Genomic DNA, 18,170 nt, shown 5'->3' on the forward strand with positions numbered 1-18,170 from the left:
ATACAGATTAATTAATTGTGTTTTTTTTTGTTTTTTTTAAACAACCTGCTTCTGACGACACATTCGGTTTTCTAAGAAGCAGCAATCTTTTTGTTTCCCTCTTTAGTTGTAGATTTATTAAATTCTCAGCTTTGGCACTATGTGACTTGGTATCATGGATAGGCTTGCTCGTGCAGTCCCGGGCAAAAAATATTGACGGCGATGCTTGTAAAAATTCTGTCTGCGATAATTATATTCTTACATGGAATGGGTGCTGTGAGCTAAAGGTCTCGTTTTGGAACTGGATTTAAAGGGTTCCTCAGGTTAAGATCCTTAACTGCTTTTAAATCGCTTCAAAGAGATAGGCCTGCAGTGAAGGAAATGGCTTGAGGTTAATTTATATGTCGAGGATAGAATTCATTTTGCAGAATTGGGCATGTTGTATTGGTCAGTCAGGTAAGAAGTGCCATGATTATAAAGCTAGACATTGACAATAGATACTGCAAATGTTTTAGATTAAAGTTCCTAAGACTAAGTATGGGGGAAAGTACATAAAATGTCTCACTGAAATGCCAAATGAAGACTTTGTTTAATTGAGTAACATTTTTGCATTTCCGTTAAGCCTTAAGTGAGCTTCTGAAAAGTATGGCGCGTGCGTCAAATCTTAGTTAAGCTATGGCAGTTCTGTTCTATCCATGTCCAACCACGGCAATAAGCAATGATTAATCCTCAGACATAGTCTTGTTCCAATCTGACCTGCAGTAGTTTCTAATGCGCTTACTCCAACCAAACCTTTGAATCCAGGATTGAAGTGTCATAGGAGGCCATTTATGTGTTCCTGGGGTGAGAAGTGTTATCCAGATAAGATTCCCAAAATGACGCCTGTGTGTTTTTGTTTTTTTAAAGGTTCAACTGACGCAATGAAGTAAGTACTCTTGGTGTTCTCTCTGAAAAATATATTTCCTCTGATCAGATTGTCACCTGAGTCCATTATGCCAACACAATTGTGATTGTTTTCATTAAAAGTGGGGACCAGGGTACTGTTGGACGTTTTTTGCTGCTTGGTTTGTAGTGTTGGGAAATAATGAAGAACACATACCATACTTAGAGAAGAGTACAATATGAAGACCTTTGTTATTTAGGAAATCCTTTACATTTTAAAGAAGAAAAAAATTACATCATAGATGCTCAGGGCTCACGTAATGACCAATCACGGCTCACCTATTTTCTGAGTTTGGTCATGTGCGTTTGAGACATTTGCAAGCTGAGTTCTGAGCAACTGTGATGTCATTTTCAGTCGACAGCAAGTGGCTGGATAAAAATGGACAGATTTTGCCGCTTAACTCATTTTCTACAAATGCAATACAGACGCTCCCCACCTTACGAACGAGTTACGTTCCGGACGATCGTTCGTAAGGTGAATTTGTTCGTAAGTTGCTTCAGTGCTATATTTTGTATTATAATTTATGTTTAAAGCCTATATAAGTATGTTTAAGGCTTGTACAAGTAACCTGCATTGGTTTGTACTGAAAAAATTTTTTATATCATGAGAGATTCTTCGTCGTCGCTGGAATCGGCTTCAAAAGTTATTTCCTGCTTCATGGGGACGACCGGCGTTTCTTCCTCCTCCTCCTCGCCACGTTGCTCAGCCTCCAATGAGCTCTCACAGCGCCAATCGTCGGTATTAGCGGCGGAAAGAAGCACTACGCGCAATACAAAATCTAACTTACAGCATTTCTTTCCGAACATTTTTCGACATACTGTACGCGCAGAAATGTTCGTATGTACCGTTGTTCGTAACTCGAATGTTCATAAGTAGGGGAGTGTCTGTATTAATCAGAATACTGTGCATTGAAGTTTTGGATACTAAAGATGTATAAGACAGTAACCTCAGCATCTCCCTTATAGGCCAGAATTCTGCATAGCTATGGAGGATTTTATTTGAGTGCTCCCATGCTAGAAAGGGAGAACAAAGACATTACAAGGTCCAGGAAAGCCTGCTCAGTTGGAACAAACCACTGGAACGAGGATATTGTGAGTATTCACCAATGCGTTGTTAACTCTTTCTTGGAGGAAGTTAAATTCAGGTAAATGATTTAACACGTGTCAATTATGCAAGTTGAAATCATGGCAGGCAAATCAATTTATACAGCCATGTGTTGAAATAAAACATGTATATTTAGTGCTAAAGCATGAGGGCATATTGTGGCATCGCATATTTCGTGTGACTTCGCCCATGACACTTTCAAAAACCTTCGGGGGTGAGTTGGGCTAAGTAGAGATAAGTGAAGGCCCTAAAAGCCTTCTGCTCTGCAGACTGAGGGAATTCCCAACACGTCTTATACCATAGGGATGGAAAGCTTAGAAAGACAAGGGGAATTAATTCCCTAACCCAATGGAGCAATGTTCGCAAACACGACATGTTTGAGTTTGTGCTATTTTTTATATTCTAAACTCAATATTCTGATAAAGAGTTTATACTTTAAATTGCGCTGTTTCTGCGTAATGTTTCTAAAACAATAACTTTCAAAAATAAAATGGTTTCGGAGCACAAAGGACACGTATAAACATTAAACATTTATCATCTGAACCTAAACATACATCTTTGAAACCATCTGACCGCTTGGTTCTTGGCTTGGTGTCAGCAGTTATCGCATTAATATGACGGTGTGATAAATGATAGAGAGTCTTCTGGGGTGTTTCATGTAGAACATCGAGCGGGTTCTGTCCCGTCAGTGTGTGTGAATTTCTTGACACAGCTCCCGACAAAAATAGACTTTAAACATGCATTTTTAACTGCGCACAGTGAAGGGTCCACTTCTGGGAGTGTGGCACTTCTTGTGCAATCATAGTGATTTTATAGAGTGGGCACATAGGAATGAGGATGCACCAGAGACAGATTAGGTATGATTTTAAAAACTACTACTTGTATGGCGTTAACGTACTTTGTTATTGGAAACAGTAAAATCATAGCATAAATATTCCGTTTTGTTGTGGCCCATGCCCGACCTAGCCACAACATTTTGTGGAAATAAATGTTTCAGTAGGGTTTTTTTTTTTGCATAACCCCGTAGCAGTAAACAAAAGGGAAAAAAACACAATGCTCAGAGGCTGGTGGTGCATAAAAGTAGAGCCCATTAATACATTTGCTTTTGTTACAGTATTTTTTTTGCATATAAAAATGTAAGAAAATGGTGTTAATCTAGCTACATGGAATAATATAGATTTCATACACTACCCCACCTCTCATTTTACCGTTTTACCGCCCCGATTTGGATCGGGGCAAGAAGGCAGAATATTTGTATCGCAAATTTTTAGTGCAATTTTGAATACTTTCTTTTTTTTTTTACAGTAATGTATCGATTTGATGAAATTTATAAAGGTTTGAACATTGAGAACGTTTAAACAAGAGAGAAATGTTAGAAAATGTAAATGCCTAAATGAGGAAAGTGTATAAACTGTGTGGTAAGGGGGGGGGGGGGGGGTTAGAGCCTTAAATCATTTATAATAAATGCAAAACATAAAGCTAACTACTTTGCGGATTTCATTTATTGCGGGTAGTTTTTTAGACCTAACCCCAGCAGAAAACAAGGGAACACTTTACTGTACTATGATGCTTTGGATACCAGAATGACGGCTGACTCACACCCCGCTAACCGCTAACCGCCTTGAGGCTAATGTTAGGCAAAGCTGTTTCAGGTAATATAAGCTTAGTTCCAACTGTATATCTTTCCCACTGCATCCAAAATTTCTCTAGTTTTAACCCTCATTTTAGCACATCGAAAGAGATTAAGAAAAAAAATACAGCATATCTGGTATTTACAGAAAACAAAACAACCAAATGAAAATAAACACAATTCGGTTTACTAGTATATAATTTTCATCATGGCAATGCTAAAACAACAAATCTAATGGTGGACCAAGGTTTTTAAACAGTACTGTTTATACTGTATATAGGTGCCATAATAGCTACTTTATTTAGCTACATGAGAAACAGAGATTATTAGAAAAATGTTTCAGTATGACGGAGTGCAGTTTAACACTACAAACTACAGCTAGAGCTATACTATAATTTCATTATTCTACTGCTCCGACTGTCCTGATAGTAGCAATAGCATTCATTTAATGTAAGGCAAACATACACATTTGTAATAAATCTCTTTAGCTAGTGCGTGTCTACCTCCAGTATGCCGTGTTTCTCCAAATGACAAGCAATAACTCATTTTATAAACTGCTTCTTTTTTCTTGGAAAAATATTGAGGTTGAAGCTGTATATCAGAGGGTGAGATGGTCTATTCCAGTTTTAGAACCCTCTATGGAATGACAGTCATCTGTTATATCGCTCAGATCAAACTGAGGTTCCGCCTTCATTCGCTCTCCATATCGTTTGGTCGTCTTCAGCTTAAGATCGTCATAAAGTTATAATGATGATACAATCCCACATGCCTGGAGCCTGCAAAGTGCACTCAAGTCTGGACTTTTGGTTTAGTGGGTATTTCCACACACCACTCCACGTAAGCACCACATTGATATAACAGCACACATGCACTTACAATGTAGTGAGCATGCAAGTGTTTGGTACGTTGTAATGACGTAGCCAAAACCAAATGTATTAGCCTTTACTTAATCATGGGAAGGTTCACTTAAATTATTGGTGTCACCACACAATCTAGAATATCATTTAAACATTTATTCAAATTCATTACAAGAATCTCTCTGAATAACAGACACTGAATGGCTCTGACATTCGATCCCTCAGGCAGTACTGCATTAAAATCCATCATGAGTCTCGAAGGGATATTGCTGCTTCACTTCGCAGACACTTTGGAGACACATTGTCAGCAAAAAGAATCCACATCCAGAAATTGTGTGGAGATAATCTTGCAGACTGCTATGAGCTGAAAGGTGCATATATTTTAATTCTTAATGATAAAATAGAAAAATGAAGATCCAGTTCCTGCAAAGGCAGTAATGGAGGTTTTGTCTGTCACCTTCTATGGCAACATCCTAATGTATGTCCATGTGATAGTAAGATCTTTGTTTGCGCTAGTAAGACAATTTAGCACACGAGTACAACATCTAGGGCACACTTGTAGAATTTTTTTTTTTATTAGAGATGTTTTTTCTACTAAATGTCTTAATTTGTCCGATCGATGAATGACACCTTGATCGGCTCAGTGAAATAAAAAAAATACGTTATAATTATTGTTTATCAACTGTAGAGTAAATATCAACGTTTTTCAAATAGATTTACTGTATTAGTCCATCTTCTGATGAATCTGTGATTTTTATTTATTTTTTCAAACTTGGTGATCGGTCGAAAAATCCTGATTGTGTACAGCCTAATAATAATCCTCAAAAATATTTTAATGACTTTATAGCTCAGGAAATAGGATAATTTTCTCAAATTCAGACTTTTAGTTGATGATGAACATTAATATTTGAACACAAACGGAAACCATGAAAGCACCCCCCACCTCCAAAAAAAACAACCCTAAAACATCTGACTCTACTTGTATTTTTAAGAAATGTATTAAAGCACAATTACTAAAGAAATATATATGATATACAGCAAGAAATAATTATGTCGAATTAATTATTTTTTATGTAAAATGTTTATGTTTGTAAGTGTGCCTTGACTGGAGTTGTCATTCAATCATATAGGGACAGATATTACAAGTTTTACTTCTTTCTGCTGCTTTTTCACTTCTTTTCATTAAACAATTAAATAAATAAATGAAATGGAATGAACGGAATGATTAAACATGCTTATGAGTAGAATGTGCTGACATTATGTTACCTGTGAGCAAAACTGTGCATCATTTGACTGCTGTTTGCTACTAGTGCTAATGGCATTATGAAATTAAACTGCATGGTTTTAACATGTATTGTTGTGTCACTATAGTGCAAGTTAAGTGTGGAAGTCAAATAGTGTACAGTTTTGCCTTGGCCCATCTACTACTGCACAGATATATCAGAATGTAATTTAAAAAAAAAAAACTCAAAATGGCTTTCCATAACCTCCAGTGTGTGGATAAGCATTTTGGTGGAAAACAATGTTAGTGACAATCATCATGAATAATACATTTGTCAAGCAAGTCTCAAAAGTCTTGAAGTGCCTCCATAGTCAGGCCAGTTAAACTCCGCCCATCCCTGCACTGACAGCTGAAGCGCAGAACTTCAGTTTCTTCAGTGTTTGTCCTGTCCTGTCCTGACTGGAGTTTATTAACAACCACGTTTCTGGAATTTATGAACTTTTGGATACTTTCGCCCCCCAAAAAAACGAAAAACTGCACTTTTTGGGGATATGAGACAGCGTGCGCCTTGGGCAGGTGGGCTGAACCATTATTGCCCATTTTGATGGAGGAAACCCTTAATGCATGCTCGCCATGGCTTATTATCCTTTCCAAACACAGCGACCGGGTGCCTTGCCCTTGCCAGCATTTCTTTCCGCCGCACAAGCCTCCTTCCCCCCCGAGCTGTGTGTCCCGGCAGTAGCGTCCCGCTCCGAGGTTGAGCCCGAGCAGGTGGGCGCCGAGGCGGGGCTGCACGCGGCTCTGAGCCGGCAGCAGCAAGCGGCCCATTTGCGCTCCTTGAAGAACCCGCAGCCTGGGGACGGCATGTGCGACGACCCCAAAGTCACTTTGGAATCACAGGATTTATGGAACGAGTTCCACAAAATGGGAACGGAGATGGTTATTACCAAATCAGGACGGTGAGTGATGGTGAGATAAATCAGTGAAGCTAATTGGTTGAGAATAAGGATTTATCTATTTGGTAAATATCTTTTTAATTGTTTGACAAATTACATTACATTTGTCTTTTTACATGGGACTGTAAAATATTTATTGCACAATGTAGTGAGTTATTTTATACATAATTGGAGGGGGAAAGTATGTTTATATGGTTTCTACTCTTCATCTCTTACAGGAGGATGTTCCCACCTTTCAAAGTAAAAGTTGATGGACTTGATAAAGTATCTAAATACATCCTGCTAATGGACATCGTCAGCGTTGATGACTTTCGTTATAAGTTTCACAATTCCCACTGGATAGTAGCCGGAAAAGCAGACCCAGAGATGCCCAAGCGCATGTACATTCATCCGGACAGTCCGTCCAAGGGAGAACAGTGGATGAGCAAGCCCGTTGCATTCCATAAACTGAAACTCACCAACAATATATCGGATAAACATGGATTTGTAAGTAGTCGCATATGTCTGTAATCACTTTTAAAAGTTAAGTAATTTTTTAAATGTGATTGTCTTTATTTTCTTAGACAATTTTGAATTCAATGCATAAGTACCAGCCCAGATTTCATATTGTGAGAGCCAACGACATCATGAAACTTCCATACAGCACATTCTTGACCTATGTTTTCCCGGAGACTGAATTTATTGCTGTCACTGCATATCAGAACGAAAAGGTACCTCAACCAAATCACCACATTAGACATAAACACGCATTAGGCATGTTCTACAGAGTATTTGAAATATATAACTAGCAACTTGTCATGTGTTTTGCAAGATTACACAGCTAAAAATTGACAACAACCCATTTGCCAAAGGATTCAGGGACACGGGAAACGGAAGACGAGAAAAGAGGTAGGCCTACTTAGTGCTACTAAGTGCAGAATTCCTGGTTGTCTCTATGGAGACCTAATTAATCTCAGTTCACAATCTGCAGGAATAACCCCTTAAACATCTCTCCACCGGATGAGAACAAAGCATATTGTGCTGATTCGGATGATTCATGGGAACAGCCCAGAACCAGTGACCCGTTTCAATCTCCTCAGGAATCATGGGCTGTGACGTCCATGTCAAACTGTCAAGGTGACACAATAACCATTTTGTTTCTTATCAGGTTGTTGTTGTGTTTGTTTTTGCACGACATACTCACTTAGCCCTAATTAATTTATGAATCGCACGGAAGGCATAAATTAGTCACTACAGTCACATCCTTCAGTTGTTTATTTTTTTACTGTGTAAATCCCAAGTGCTTATGGTTAACATTTCCCACAAAAATACGACAAAAACAGGTGCATTTTATCTCCGTGCATTCCTTGATGATTGCATAAATATGGCTTGCTATTCATTTCAATAGGATATGCTACAGATCCTTTAATAATGGATAGATGGTGAAGTCGACAAAGCTGTTCAACCACTACTAGGCCTATTTACTTATATATTTTTTCTTGGATGAATTATTAATTGTGTGGGTGCCTTTGTTTGTTTAAAAAAATAATAAGTTTCAACTTTCCAATTATCTTTTTCTGTTTTTTGCTTTTGGAATAGTTTCTTTCTGTTTTCCGAGGGGAATTTTTTTTGTTGATTATTTTTGAATAATTATTTTTTTCAAATTTTCAGAATTATGTATTTTTTCAGATTTTTGTAATATTCTCTTTCTGTTTTTCAGGGGGGAAATATGTTTTGGGGATTTTTTCAGTTTTTTTTTTCAGAATCTTTTTTTGTTTTTGTTTTCCAGAAAGTTTTTTCCTCTTTTACTGATTTTTGTTTTCATAATAGTTTGTTTCTGTTTTTCAGAAAAAAAAACATTTTATATTATTTGGAATAATTATTGTTTTCAATTTTTTTCAGTTTTTCTTAATTGTCCCCCAGTTTTTTGTAAAAAAAAAAAAAAGTTTTCTGTTTTTCAAAATAATTTATTTGTTTCTGTTTTTGTTGTTGTTTTCTGCCCTCCGTTTTTCAGAATAATGTCTTTTTCTATTCCTTTTTTAATATTTTCATCTGATATTAGTGAGAAAATAACAAAATACACATTCATTCTCTTATTTAGATCGTCCGTACAATATGCTTCCGTACTTGTATATCGCTAGTGTTGGGCCGTAATATTGTACGTACTTCTAAAAGGGTCACTTTTCAGAAGACCCCCGAAACGTCCTGTTTGTTCAACCACTAACATTACATCAACAAATAGAGCAAGCCTTTTTCAACACTTTAAAATGGTCAATAATTTGTAAACCTAACATCCACACGTGTGAACCAATAGCATAGATTTTTGAAAAAAATTTACCAAATTGTGACTTATGAGATTTCAGCCCGACACCAGCAATATATGCCCGTCTCAAGGCCCACTCTCCGCAAAACTGTTGAATAATCCTCGATACAATGATGTGTCTCATTGGCCGTGGGGCAATAATCCTTATTAAGTGGGCTATAAAGTAAGCTTGTATTATAAAACAATGAAAATGTTTGCAGTGACAAATGATTAGTCAACAATATAAAGACACATTTTTTTCTCTAAATATTCAGTCAAGTACTTTCACCGAGTTACCATACTGTGATAGAACTGTTATTAAAACAACTCGGGCAAAAATGTGCCGCAACTGTTTTACTCTCAATCACACCCAACAGATGAAAACAACACTGGAAGTGATTCAGATATTGATCTACACGGTGAAGACGATGGTGCTTCTCGGACAGAATCTTCATCTGGACTGATTGTGAAGAGTGACAAGAGGGAGCCAGCTACGTTGAGTAAGAAGTTCTCCATGGAGAGTGATTCCTCACAAAGCTACAGGAGTAAAACAAAAGATGGCACATCCCCTGTGTTAATGGAAACACAGAGCTCATCATCACTCAGTACTGGACATCTTCAGACTGTGGCGTTCTCAAACAGCCAACAGTGTCTTGAGCTCGGACAGCCTTTACTGTTTCACCAGGGCCAGTTGTCAATGAAGACAGGGGCTATTCACTCCACAGCTATGGGACATCTGTTTTCCTCTTTCTCAGGATTAAATGACCCAGAACACAGTGGCGTATCTTCTCAGAACATCACTTCGCCATCTCCATTCATGTTTCAGCTGTCACAGCACGTGTTGGTGCCACAGGTAAGTTTGGGTTTGGGCCCTCCGTGTACCACTTAAGCATGCATTGTATTTTCAGTAGGGGTGTCAGGCAATCAAAATGTTTAGTTGTAATTAATAACGACTTCAATAGTTAACTCACGATTGATCGCAAATTATATATCTGTTCTAAATTTACAATTAAAAAAATTCATACTCTTAACATAAAAAATGTTAAACTAATAGAAATCGTTTAGTCATTGATTTAGTCACTTCACAATTCATAAAGTTGAGTTAAAATTAAAAAGATGTACTGTCCTGAGTATGATATTGATTTGCGTTGAGGTCATTTTTACTGCCACTAGATGGCATATTTGCATTTGTAAGACATTGGTGACAGCTCAGTGCAATTTTCTTTTCATATTAAGAGCTATCAAATCTTTAACATGAAGCAACTTGTGCAATTCTACACATTTTCAAAATTGTAAAATACAATTTGACCCCAGTCTCCATAAATATATGCATCATTATTTAATTTATTACTGCTAAATTTTGACGTAGACGTGTCTGCTGTGTTGCGACTGGAATCCCCCCAGTATAGGCTTTCCAAGTAAGGGGCAGTCATTAATCGCGCATTAACAAAATCAGTGGCGTTAAAGGAACTTTAAATTAACTGACAATAAACACACTAATGTTGACACCCCTAATTTTCAGATAAAGCCAGTTTGTTTATTTGGATTTGAAATATACATATTTTGTTAAACCAGTCCTGGGCATTATTTGACACACCTCATAGTCAAGAAACATGACGAAACTCATGAGTGTGTCTTTTTACACTTTAGCCACTCTAATCAAATTAAGTTAAAAGTTAAGAAGACACTTCCATTGAACAATATTTTTTTTTCCTGATAAAGAGATTCTCAGATGCTAATTTGTAACTTTTGTTTCTGTAAACAGGGACTGTCAATACCACCTTTTGGAGGATTGCTTTCATACCCGTGGAGCTACTTGACATCACCTGCCGCAACGACTCCAGCTCTCACAACTGCTTCAACAACATCGGCATTTCTAAGAAACCGCTCTTTTCACAGCTCCTTGCCATGGTTGCGGATGAGCCCCTATCAGATCCCAGCTGCTTCCATATCAAGCCAAAAGTTGCTGACAGCAAGTTCAAACTCAAATGAACTTGAGCAGTACAAACTGTACAGTCTAGGGACCAGTCCAGTGTCTAATGATCACACCAACAGCGAGTCCAGAAGCGATCAGACTGTTTCACTTAAAAATGTTAAAGTTTCCTCCGATGGATTCCAAAGCATTAAAAATGTTGTGTTTGATAAATCAGTTCCTCTATAACGATAAACATCTGGATGTACATTCCACAAGTAATGAAAACCTTGTGAGATAAGTTTTTCCTATCTCAGTGACAATCAATGTCAACAAATCAATCATATCTAAAAAACAAGATACAATTAAAAGCACTAGTTTATAATTAACCTTTAAGTTAGACACAATAATTTGTAGCTGCAAGATCTTCGAGTGTGTCTGTGGAAATGTTGGTCAAATTATTACGGTTGAAGATAAAATCTGGATCTGAGCTAGAACCGGATTAATATTTAGTGACATTTTATGAAATATGCTCAGGTTAACTGAAGTCAAGAAGGTTTGTAACACTCAACTGGATTTTCAGATGATTTGATTTTCTCACAGATAACTTTGTGGGGACTATTCATTGTACATTGAAGATATTTATTTCTAATTTTATTAATGACACCTTCCTATTTATGTGAATGTTTGTTTTTGTCATTTTTAAAATTTCACATACTGTAAAATACACACGTAAAGAAAAGTTTCAAACGTTTACTGTCACTCGTCATTATCAAAACTGCCAAAGTTGTGAGGACATTTTATCACCTGTCACCTGTACATGTTTACATTATTTTTGATGTAGCAAAGCAACACTATACACTCAGAGGCAAACTCAGGATACTTCTGTGTGTGTTTTCACTAATATAATAAAGACACCTATCATGTTGTTTGCTAAAATAATGCTGTCTCCAAAATATGTAATAAAAACACAACTATGTTAATTTGAGAATACAGTATTAAAAATTTGGATTTTACTACCCGTTTTGAAATTGCATACGCTTTGTTGTGCCTATTTTCCATGATAGGACGGAATATTAATAGCATGACACAAACAGTTCTTGGCGCCAAAAGGTCAGGTAGTCCCCCAAGAGGAAAATTGAACTGAAAAAAAAAACCTCCCGTGCATGTGCTGTGGTGTGAATTTTCTCCTTGACTGAACAGAGCTACATACTGAGAGAACATGCCCACTGGCTCGGAAACGTGGCAAACAGGTCAATAGCCAAGTTTGGCTGTCAGCACAAAACTTTTGCATTCTGAGGAGGTCTGGTGGGTTGGAAGGTGTAAGGGGAGGGGAGAATGACTACAACTAATGCCATGCGCCCACCGTTGCAGGACTACAGGATCAACAGCTGAAATTGATTACCTTACGTTTCCAGCTGTGCACTCACTATATAAAACTGACAGAGGCACTGAATGAACTAATGTCTTTTATTTGTCCTCTGTTGCATGGACAAAACACTAGTTTATGCAAGGACCAGCCACAATAGTGCGTACAATTCTGTGTGCGTTTTTTTTTTTTTTTTTAAATAACTTGACTCATAAATATACATTTTTATAAAGGTTTCCATTATGGTGGGTATATTTCGTTGTTGAAGTGGTTCACTCACCTCACTTCTATGTGAGCAGTATTTGTTTAGTTCCCACCCAGTGACCCAGTGGTCTGAATGGCAGTATGAAAAGTTGTCTGTCTTGTGAGTGACTGGCAACCAATCCCGGCTGAAGTCCACTTGTTGCCCAAAGTCAACTATGGATAGGTTCCAGCTTCCTCTGACCCTGGACAGAAGGTATGAAACATTGATAAATGGATGAAAGCTGTTTCCTGTGCATTATACAGAGTATATTTCATATAGCTTGTTTACCTTGGAACTACAAGAGAATTATAACATTAGACAAATCTTTCAGCCATTCAGTGTTAACTGAACAGTTTGTTATGTATTTGATGTTCAATATGCAAGGACAAGCAATCAAAAGTAGATGTAATTTTCAATTTCAAGCTTCTTGACATTTGTTTCTGTCATTGACTCTCACTCTTGCATAGGAAACAAAATAATAGGATAGCTGCTTCTGTTTTAATTGGTCATGCAGGCTGCACACTGGCACGATAAAGATGAAAACAAAAACTTGTCAAAGATAAGCCATGCTGTCTCGACTCAACTTGCTTTCAAATGCATACCATGGGATTTTAAAGCCATCTAGTGGATTAGAATTGTACTGACGTTTGTGTACATTACCTGACTGCATTTTTATTTTTTTAAGAGTATATTATTGTACATAAAAATGAATATTTGACAGTAGACCAGCGAAAAATTATAACAGATTTCGATACAATTGATTGTCGCTCATTAAAGAAACTGTTATAAAATAGAGTTTTCCGATGGACTGGGCTAATTTCACTTGAAAACATACACAAATATTGACTCACGGCTTCGCTATATACGATAACTTTTGTCGCGTTTCCATGGTTTTGTTGTGACACAGGCAGCACGCCAGAGACTACCACTTCCTGGACAGCCTCAGAAATCTTCTTAAACCCGCCCACGGAAACGCCTCTAATATTTCATTGGTTCTCGGAATGACACCCGTCTAGTTTTAGCTCTAGATTAAATAGACACTTTGTTTACAGAAATCGTAAACACAGGCAGATTACATTTTTGTTGATAATGGTAGGAAGCTAATGCGTTATATTGCTGCTTGTATTGCGTTCTCCTCTTTCGGTTAAACATGTGAATCTAATAATTGTATTTATTTATTTTTGTTTTAATATACATAATCATTAAAACACTAATTATGACAAAAAAAACATTACTAGTATTATTTCTGTGCACATAAAAGCACGCCAGTCGCCATTTTGGAGGCGGAGTCATCTCTATCTCGCGTGTTTTTCTATGTCGGAAGTTGAGGTCAGAGGGGAATGTACAAAAGTAACCTGTTTGGGAATCGTCACATCACCCCATACTCTGCTGTTGAAAGCCCCTGAACCGGTTGCCGTGACTTCATCATGATGCAATTTCACTACGGAAACACATAATGTCTTCCAAACGCCAGTAATTTTTTCAGCTCTTCAACTTGACTGTTCAGGATTGCGTGCCGGTTTATCTCCACTGGTGAGTTGACGTTTTTTTTGTGAGCCGCATAATCGGACCGTCCATCAACTAATGCTTTCGGAATATAGCGAGTACAGTACAGTACAGCGTTTACTGTATCAATGAGCTTTTCGGCTCGCTAGCAAGCGTGTATATTAAATTTGCTTTTGCGTGTGTACTAAAACGCTATCACTAGCATTCATTAACTACTACTAGACAGTTGACAGTTGCCGACTGAAATCTTGGCTAAAAGACTCCCTCCTTACTTTTGGACAATTCTGCATATTTGTACTCGTCTAACTTCTCTCCCGATGTTTGCCTCGGTTAAAACTGTGTTTGATTGAAAAACGTGGCTTGTTTTTCTGGTCATTTCAGCAGTTGTTTGTTGCATGTGTGTAAGGGGCCTCATCCTTAAATTGTAGAGCATCAGTGGTACACTTGCTTAAGATGCTGGGGGGGGAGACGACACAAAACTCACCGAAATTACCACGTGATTGATTATCATAAGCAGCGTGTTTAGCTTGACCCAAAAAGGGTTAGGATGTCAACGAATAGTTTCTTTGGTAACTGTTGCGACTGCTTTTTGTCATTTGGAGGTGTAAAGCAGTATACGGTACTAGCCTACACGTGCTTATATTGACACAAGGCATCAGTGCCTTTAAATTCATATTTCCTGTTGCTTTTATAGGGGTGCACATCAGTCGGTCTGGATCGGTATTGTCACCGCTTTCCTTAATTTCTGGGCCATTTCCTTCTTGTCCACCGATCTCATCCCCCTCCACAGAAGTCTGTCAAGAGTCAGCCACTATCCTCTTCTGTCAGAAGGCCTTATCAGCGGCGCCCAAACTTTTGTTTTCCAGGGCTGGATGCAAGAGGCTTTGACACTTCACCTTTAATCTATTTTATATGATACATGCCGTATATACATGACTTGAAATAATTGTTATTCTTTGAGAAGGTTTGCTAATCAATGACTTCATTTTAGGAGCAAATTTCTAAATATCCTCCTGAAATTTCTATTGAATAATTGAGTTTTTAGATAAAGTATATTTTTGCTTGGTCAAAGAGCAACTATGAATACAACATATAAAGTAGGACCTTTCGCTTGGTAAAGAATAATAATGAATGACTAATTGCAGCAACCAACCAACAGAAATTCACTTCTAGAGCAATTTGTATTTCAATATTTTCAAAATGATATCAAGAATGACTGTGTGACAGTTACTGCAGTATATAATAAAAGCAATTCCGCATACTTTTCAGTTCTTTATTCTGGTAATTATGAATACAAATTTTAAAACTATTTTGGTGACGTGGTGGATAATGAGGATGTGAGTGATGAGAGCTTCTCTTGCCTTGCCCCACCCTGTATCAATTTTATTATATGCAACAAGCAGCTAAAAAAAAAAAAGATGGTGGACCACTAATAACACCAGGATTGTAGTTTGGGCACCCCTGTGCTACATGGATTAAAGTAAATTCTCCTAAAGCTTGGAATAGTTTTCAGACTCTCTGTGTCTAGGTTATGGTGTTGCAATAGCTATTGCATTATCATTAGACTATCTTTTTAAGCAAGCCACTTTTACAAACAATCAAACAGTATCTCATGCCAGCAGACCGTATACTGACTGTCATTATTAATAACTTTGCTGTTCTCTCCCTTGTCCAGTGGTCGCAACCTGTGTGTGTCAGCCAGCCATGGCACAGCAGGAAGATGCTGCCAAGAAGAACCCACCTATGGCAGCAGTGCACTCCCACTTTATTGTGGGATCGGTCTCCGAGGAGAATTCAGAAGATGAAGTCCCAGGGAAGCCGGATGTGAAGCTGGAAGAGAAGGAGGGGCGTTCTTTGTCACCATCATCTGGAAGCTCTGATAGCACCAATGACATAAGCTTTGAGCACGTTGATGGCTCCATGCACAACAATCTAAGGTTAGGATCTACACTTGATAATAAATGTGTTTTTTGTTTCTGTACCTAATATTGGTTTGGTTTGGTTTATTTCATTTTTACAGTCTATTCATTTGGACTAACTATACGTTCAACACAGTATTGTATTGTGCAAAATATGTTTGACCATTTGTGAGCATTGCTATATTTCAGATTTTGTCTGTTGTAATTTGGAAAATAATTATTTTTATTATACGGTACCACTGCTAAACCAGTTAGTCTGGACTTTGTACGTTATGTTTTGTGTACAGCGTTTTGTCGCAGCTACGATTGTTGTGAAAGTGCAAACTTTTTAAAGATATCAGTAGCAATTTGAGCACTTGATGCTGTTATTTCTTCATTCCTTAAACTTGCTTCATTCTCCACTCTATTAACAGTAGCAATATGAGAGGCCAAACGAAGCCCACAATTTCTAATGTAACACTTGTGTCAGACTTTAGAGAGGCCTCACCTGAAGTTTCACGCCTATGGTTTGCCTGCTTTGCAGCATGTGTGAAGAATGTGTTTCACTGGCTACTCACTTGCTGAAAATGTTCCCCGGCTTTGCGTGATTTGGGTGGAAAGTAGGTGTAAACTTGTGGAATTTAGGTTGAGCAAAGCATATTTATGAATGCCCCATCTGACTTGTCAATGGTGCTATTCAGGTTGCTAAGAAACACAGCCTTGTTGCTTTGGGTAGCTCTTTTAGGCTTATAGGGCACTATGATTGGATCCCCTTTAGTGATTTAGTTTTTGGAATAATATCTGATATCTGGCTGGATTAACCTAGAGGGAACTTTAGGCTTCAACATCCATTAAAATGGAAATACTGTTTTTGCCCTCTCTCACACTTACATTTTCACTCTCAATACGTTTTGCTCCACAGGGGGACATTAATCGCTATCGATCTAACAAGTGTGTTTTCACTTTCCTAGTAACTTTGAGGGTGTTGCAATCGTGCAAAAAATATCAGGGCACAAAACCAGCCAGCCAAACGGGCTCAGGCACTGGCACACCCTCCAGCTCAGTGTAATGTCCCTCCCCCATTTGGATGGCGCTTGAGTCAAAACACTTGCTTCTCTCTTGTGTAAGAAGAGGAGAAAAAAAAGCATGCTTTCTACGAATGTGGAATGTGTCACTGAAGTGTGACTCAGGTTAAAACTATTGTATCAAGTAACTATCATGTGACGTTATTGTATGGTGCGATGTGTTGTTGAGGGCTGTGTAAAATGTTCATTGTGAAGTATACACTAGATTTGACTCAAGTCGGCTGTTCAACTCCTGTGTCCACAACCAAGGGGCGGAGTTTTTCTTACCTCGTTAGAAGTCATGTCTTCGTTTTCCAACTGTGACTATCGCTTTAAAATCGTGCATGAACAAGCCTGACACAGATGCTGCAGTTACGTTTAGGCCAGAGGTGGCAGTCGCGAATAAAAAGTGACAAACTGCACAAAGATCCTTTAAGACAAATTGTTGAAAATGAGCAACTAGTAGTTTCCTCCTTATTCTCTCTGTATAGTTAGCTACATTTTTTATATATATATATATATATACAGGCCGAGCATGTCTGGGCTGCACTTGATGAAGCAAAACCGTGATCGCCGACGTATTGATCTGCAGAGGGACTTTACTGTAGCATCTCCTGCTGAATTTGTCACACGTTTTGGTGGCAACAAGGTCATTGAGAAGGTAATTGTCTTGGTCTCATGCACAATGTACCAACTGCAAAAAAAAAATAAAAAATCTAGTTCCAGTTATTATCTTGTGCTATGTATGATTGGACTACATCATCGTTGCTAGACTGTAGCAATAATATTTTGCTTTTTCAGGTGCTTATTGCTAATAATGGAATTGCTGCAGTCAAGTGCATGCGCTCTATTCGCCGCTGGGCTTACGAGATGTTTCGGAACGAACGGGCAATCCGATTTGTGGTGATGGTGACACCGGAGGACCTGAAGGCCAATGCTGGTAAGGACCAAGCAAGACTTTTTCTGAACATAATAATTTAAGTAAAAAATAAATGTGTTGTCAAATAGCACAGCAAAGCACTGGGTATTCCAAATGTAATTCCCTTGTAAATTGTTTTTGGAGAGATGGTGTCACAGAACTAAATTTAAAGACACTAGGACTGTAATGTTGTCTGACACATTTTAATATCTCCAGATACTAGGCAAAGCTGTCCTCCAGTTGTTGTGAGAAAATAAAACATACATATTAGAAATTGTCCAATTTT

The 18,170-nt window shown here is 37.9% G+C and overlaps 3 protein-coding genes across 14 annotated transcripts in view; 2 read left to right on the forward strand and 1 right to left on the reverse strand.

Annotated features, from left to right (window-relative positions):
• LOC144036205 (roundabout homolog 1-like) overlaps positions 1-13,475 on the reverse strand; it is a 117,278-nt gene extending 103,803 nt beyond the window's left edge. For both annotated transcript variants that reach the window (XM_077546655.1, XM_077546649.1), the window contains exons 1-2: positions 13,349-13,475; positions 12,534-12,699 (exon numbers count right to left, since the gene is read on the reverse strand). The gene's annotated coding sequence lies outside the window, so the exon portion shown is untranslated. The remainder of the gene's footprint in view (positions 1-12,533; positions 12,700-13,348) is intronic.
• Positions 370-11,900, forward strand: LOC144036267 (T-box transcription factor TBX2b-like). 2 transcript variants are annotated; one of them, XM_077546760.1, is made up of 10 exons: positions 370-435; positions 886-904; positions 1,888-2,013; positions 6,396-6,694; positions 6,910-7,177; positions 7,255-7,401; positions 7,503-7,579; positions 7,662-7,807; positions 9,350-9,825; positions 10,738-11,900. In XM_077546760.1, exons 3-10 carry the CDS (start codon positions 1,933-1,935, stop codon positions 11,131-11,133), a joined length of 1,890 nt encoding a protein of 629 aa, XP_077402886.1. In that variant the 5' UTR covers positions 370-435; positions 886-904; positions 1,888-1,932; the 3' UTR covers positions 11,134-11,900. The 2 variants fall into 2 exon arrangements, with proteins under 2 accessions (XP_077402886.1, XP_077402887.1); XM_077546761.1 differs by lacking the exons at positions 370-435; positions 886-904; positions 1,888-2,013 and adding an exon at positions 5,985-6,311.
• Positions 13,476-13,836: 361 nt separating the features above from the next.
• Positions 13,837-18,170, forward strand: part of acaca (acetyl-CoA carboxylase alpha) — a 36,451-nt gene continuing 32,117 nt past the window's right edge. For all 10 annotated transcript variants that reach the window (XM_077545780.1, XM_077545782.1, XM_077545783.1 and 7 more), the window contains exons 1-4: positions 13,837-14,030; positions 15,679-15,940; positions 17,494-17,626; positions 17,767-17,905. In XM_077545780.1, coding sequence (XP_077401906.1) covers positions 15,708-15,940; positions 17,494-17,626; positions 17,767-17,905 — 505 coding nt within the window. In that variant the 5' untranslated portion in view covers positions 13,837-14,030; positions 15,679-15,707. The remainder of the gene's footprint in view (positions 14,031-15,678; positions 15,941-17,493; positions 17,627-17,766; positions 17,906-18,170) is intronic.

This window comes from Vanacampus margaritifer, chromosome 16 (genome assembly GCF_051991255.1).
Source record: "Vanacampus margaritifer isolate UIUO_Vmar chromosome 16, RoL_Vmar_1.0, whole genome shotgun sequence".
Taxonomy (NCBI): Eukaryota; Metazoa; Chordata; class Actinopteri; order Syngnathiformes; family Syngnathidae; genus Vanacampus; species Vanacampus margaritifer.

Bases quoted from the DNA above. Each gene is read 5' to 3' on its own strand.
- LOC144036267 (XM_077546760.1), top strand. From the start codon at position 1,933: ATGCTAGAAAGGGAGAACAAAGACATTACAAGGTCCAGGAAAGCCTGC. The intron at 7,402-7,502 runs GTACCTCAACCA...GTGTTTTGCAAG, and splicing joins CTGCATATCAGAACGAAAAG to ATTACACAGCTAAAAATTGA. The intron at 7,580-7,661 runs GTAGGCCTACTT...CACAATCTGCAG, and splicing joins AACGGAAGACGAGAAAAGAG to GAATAACCCCTTAAACATCT.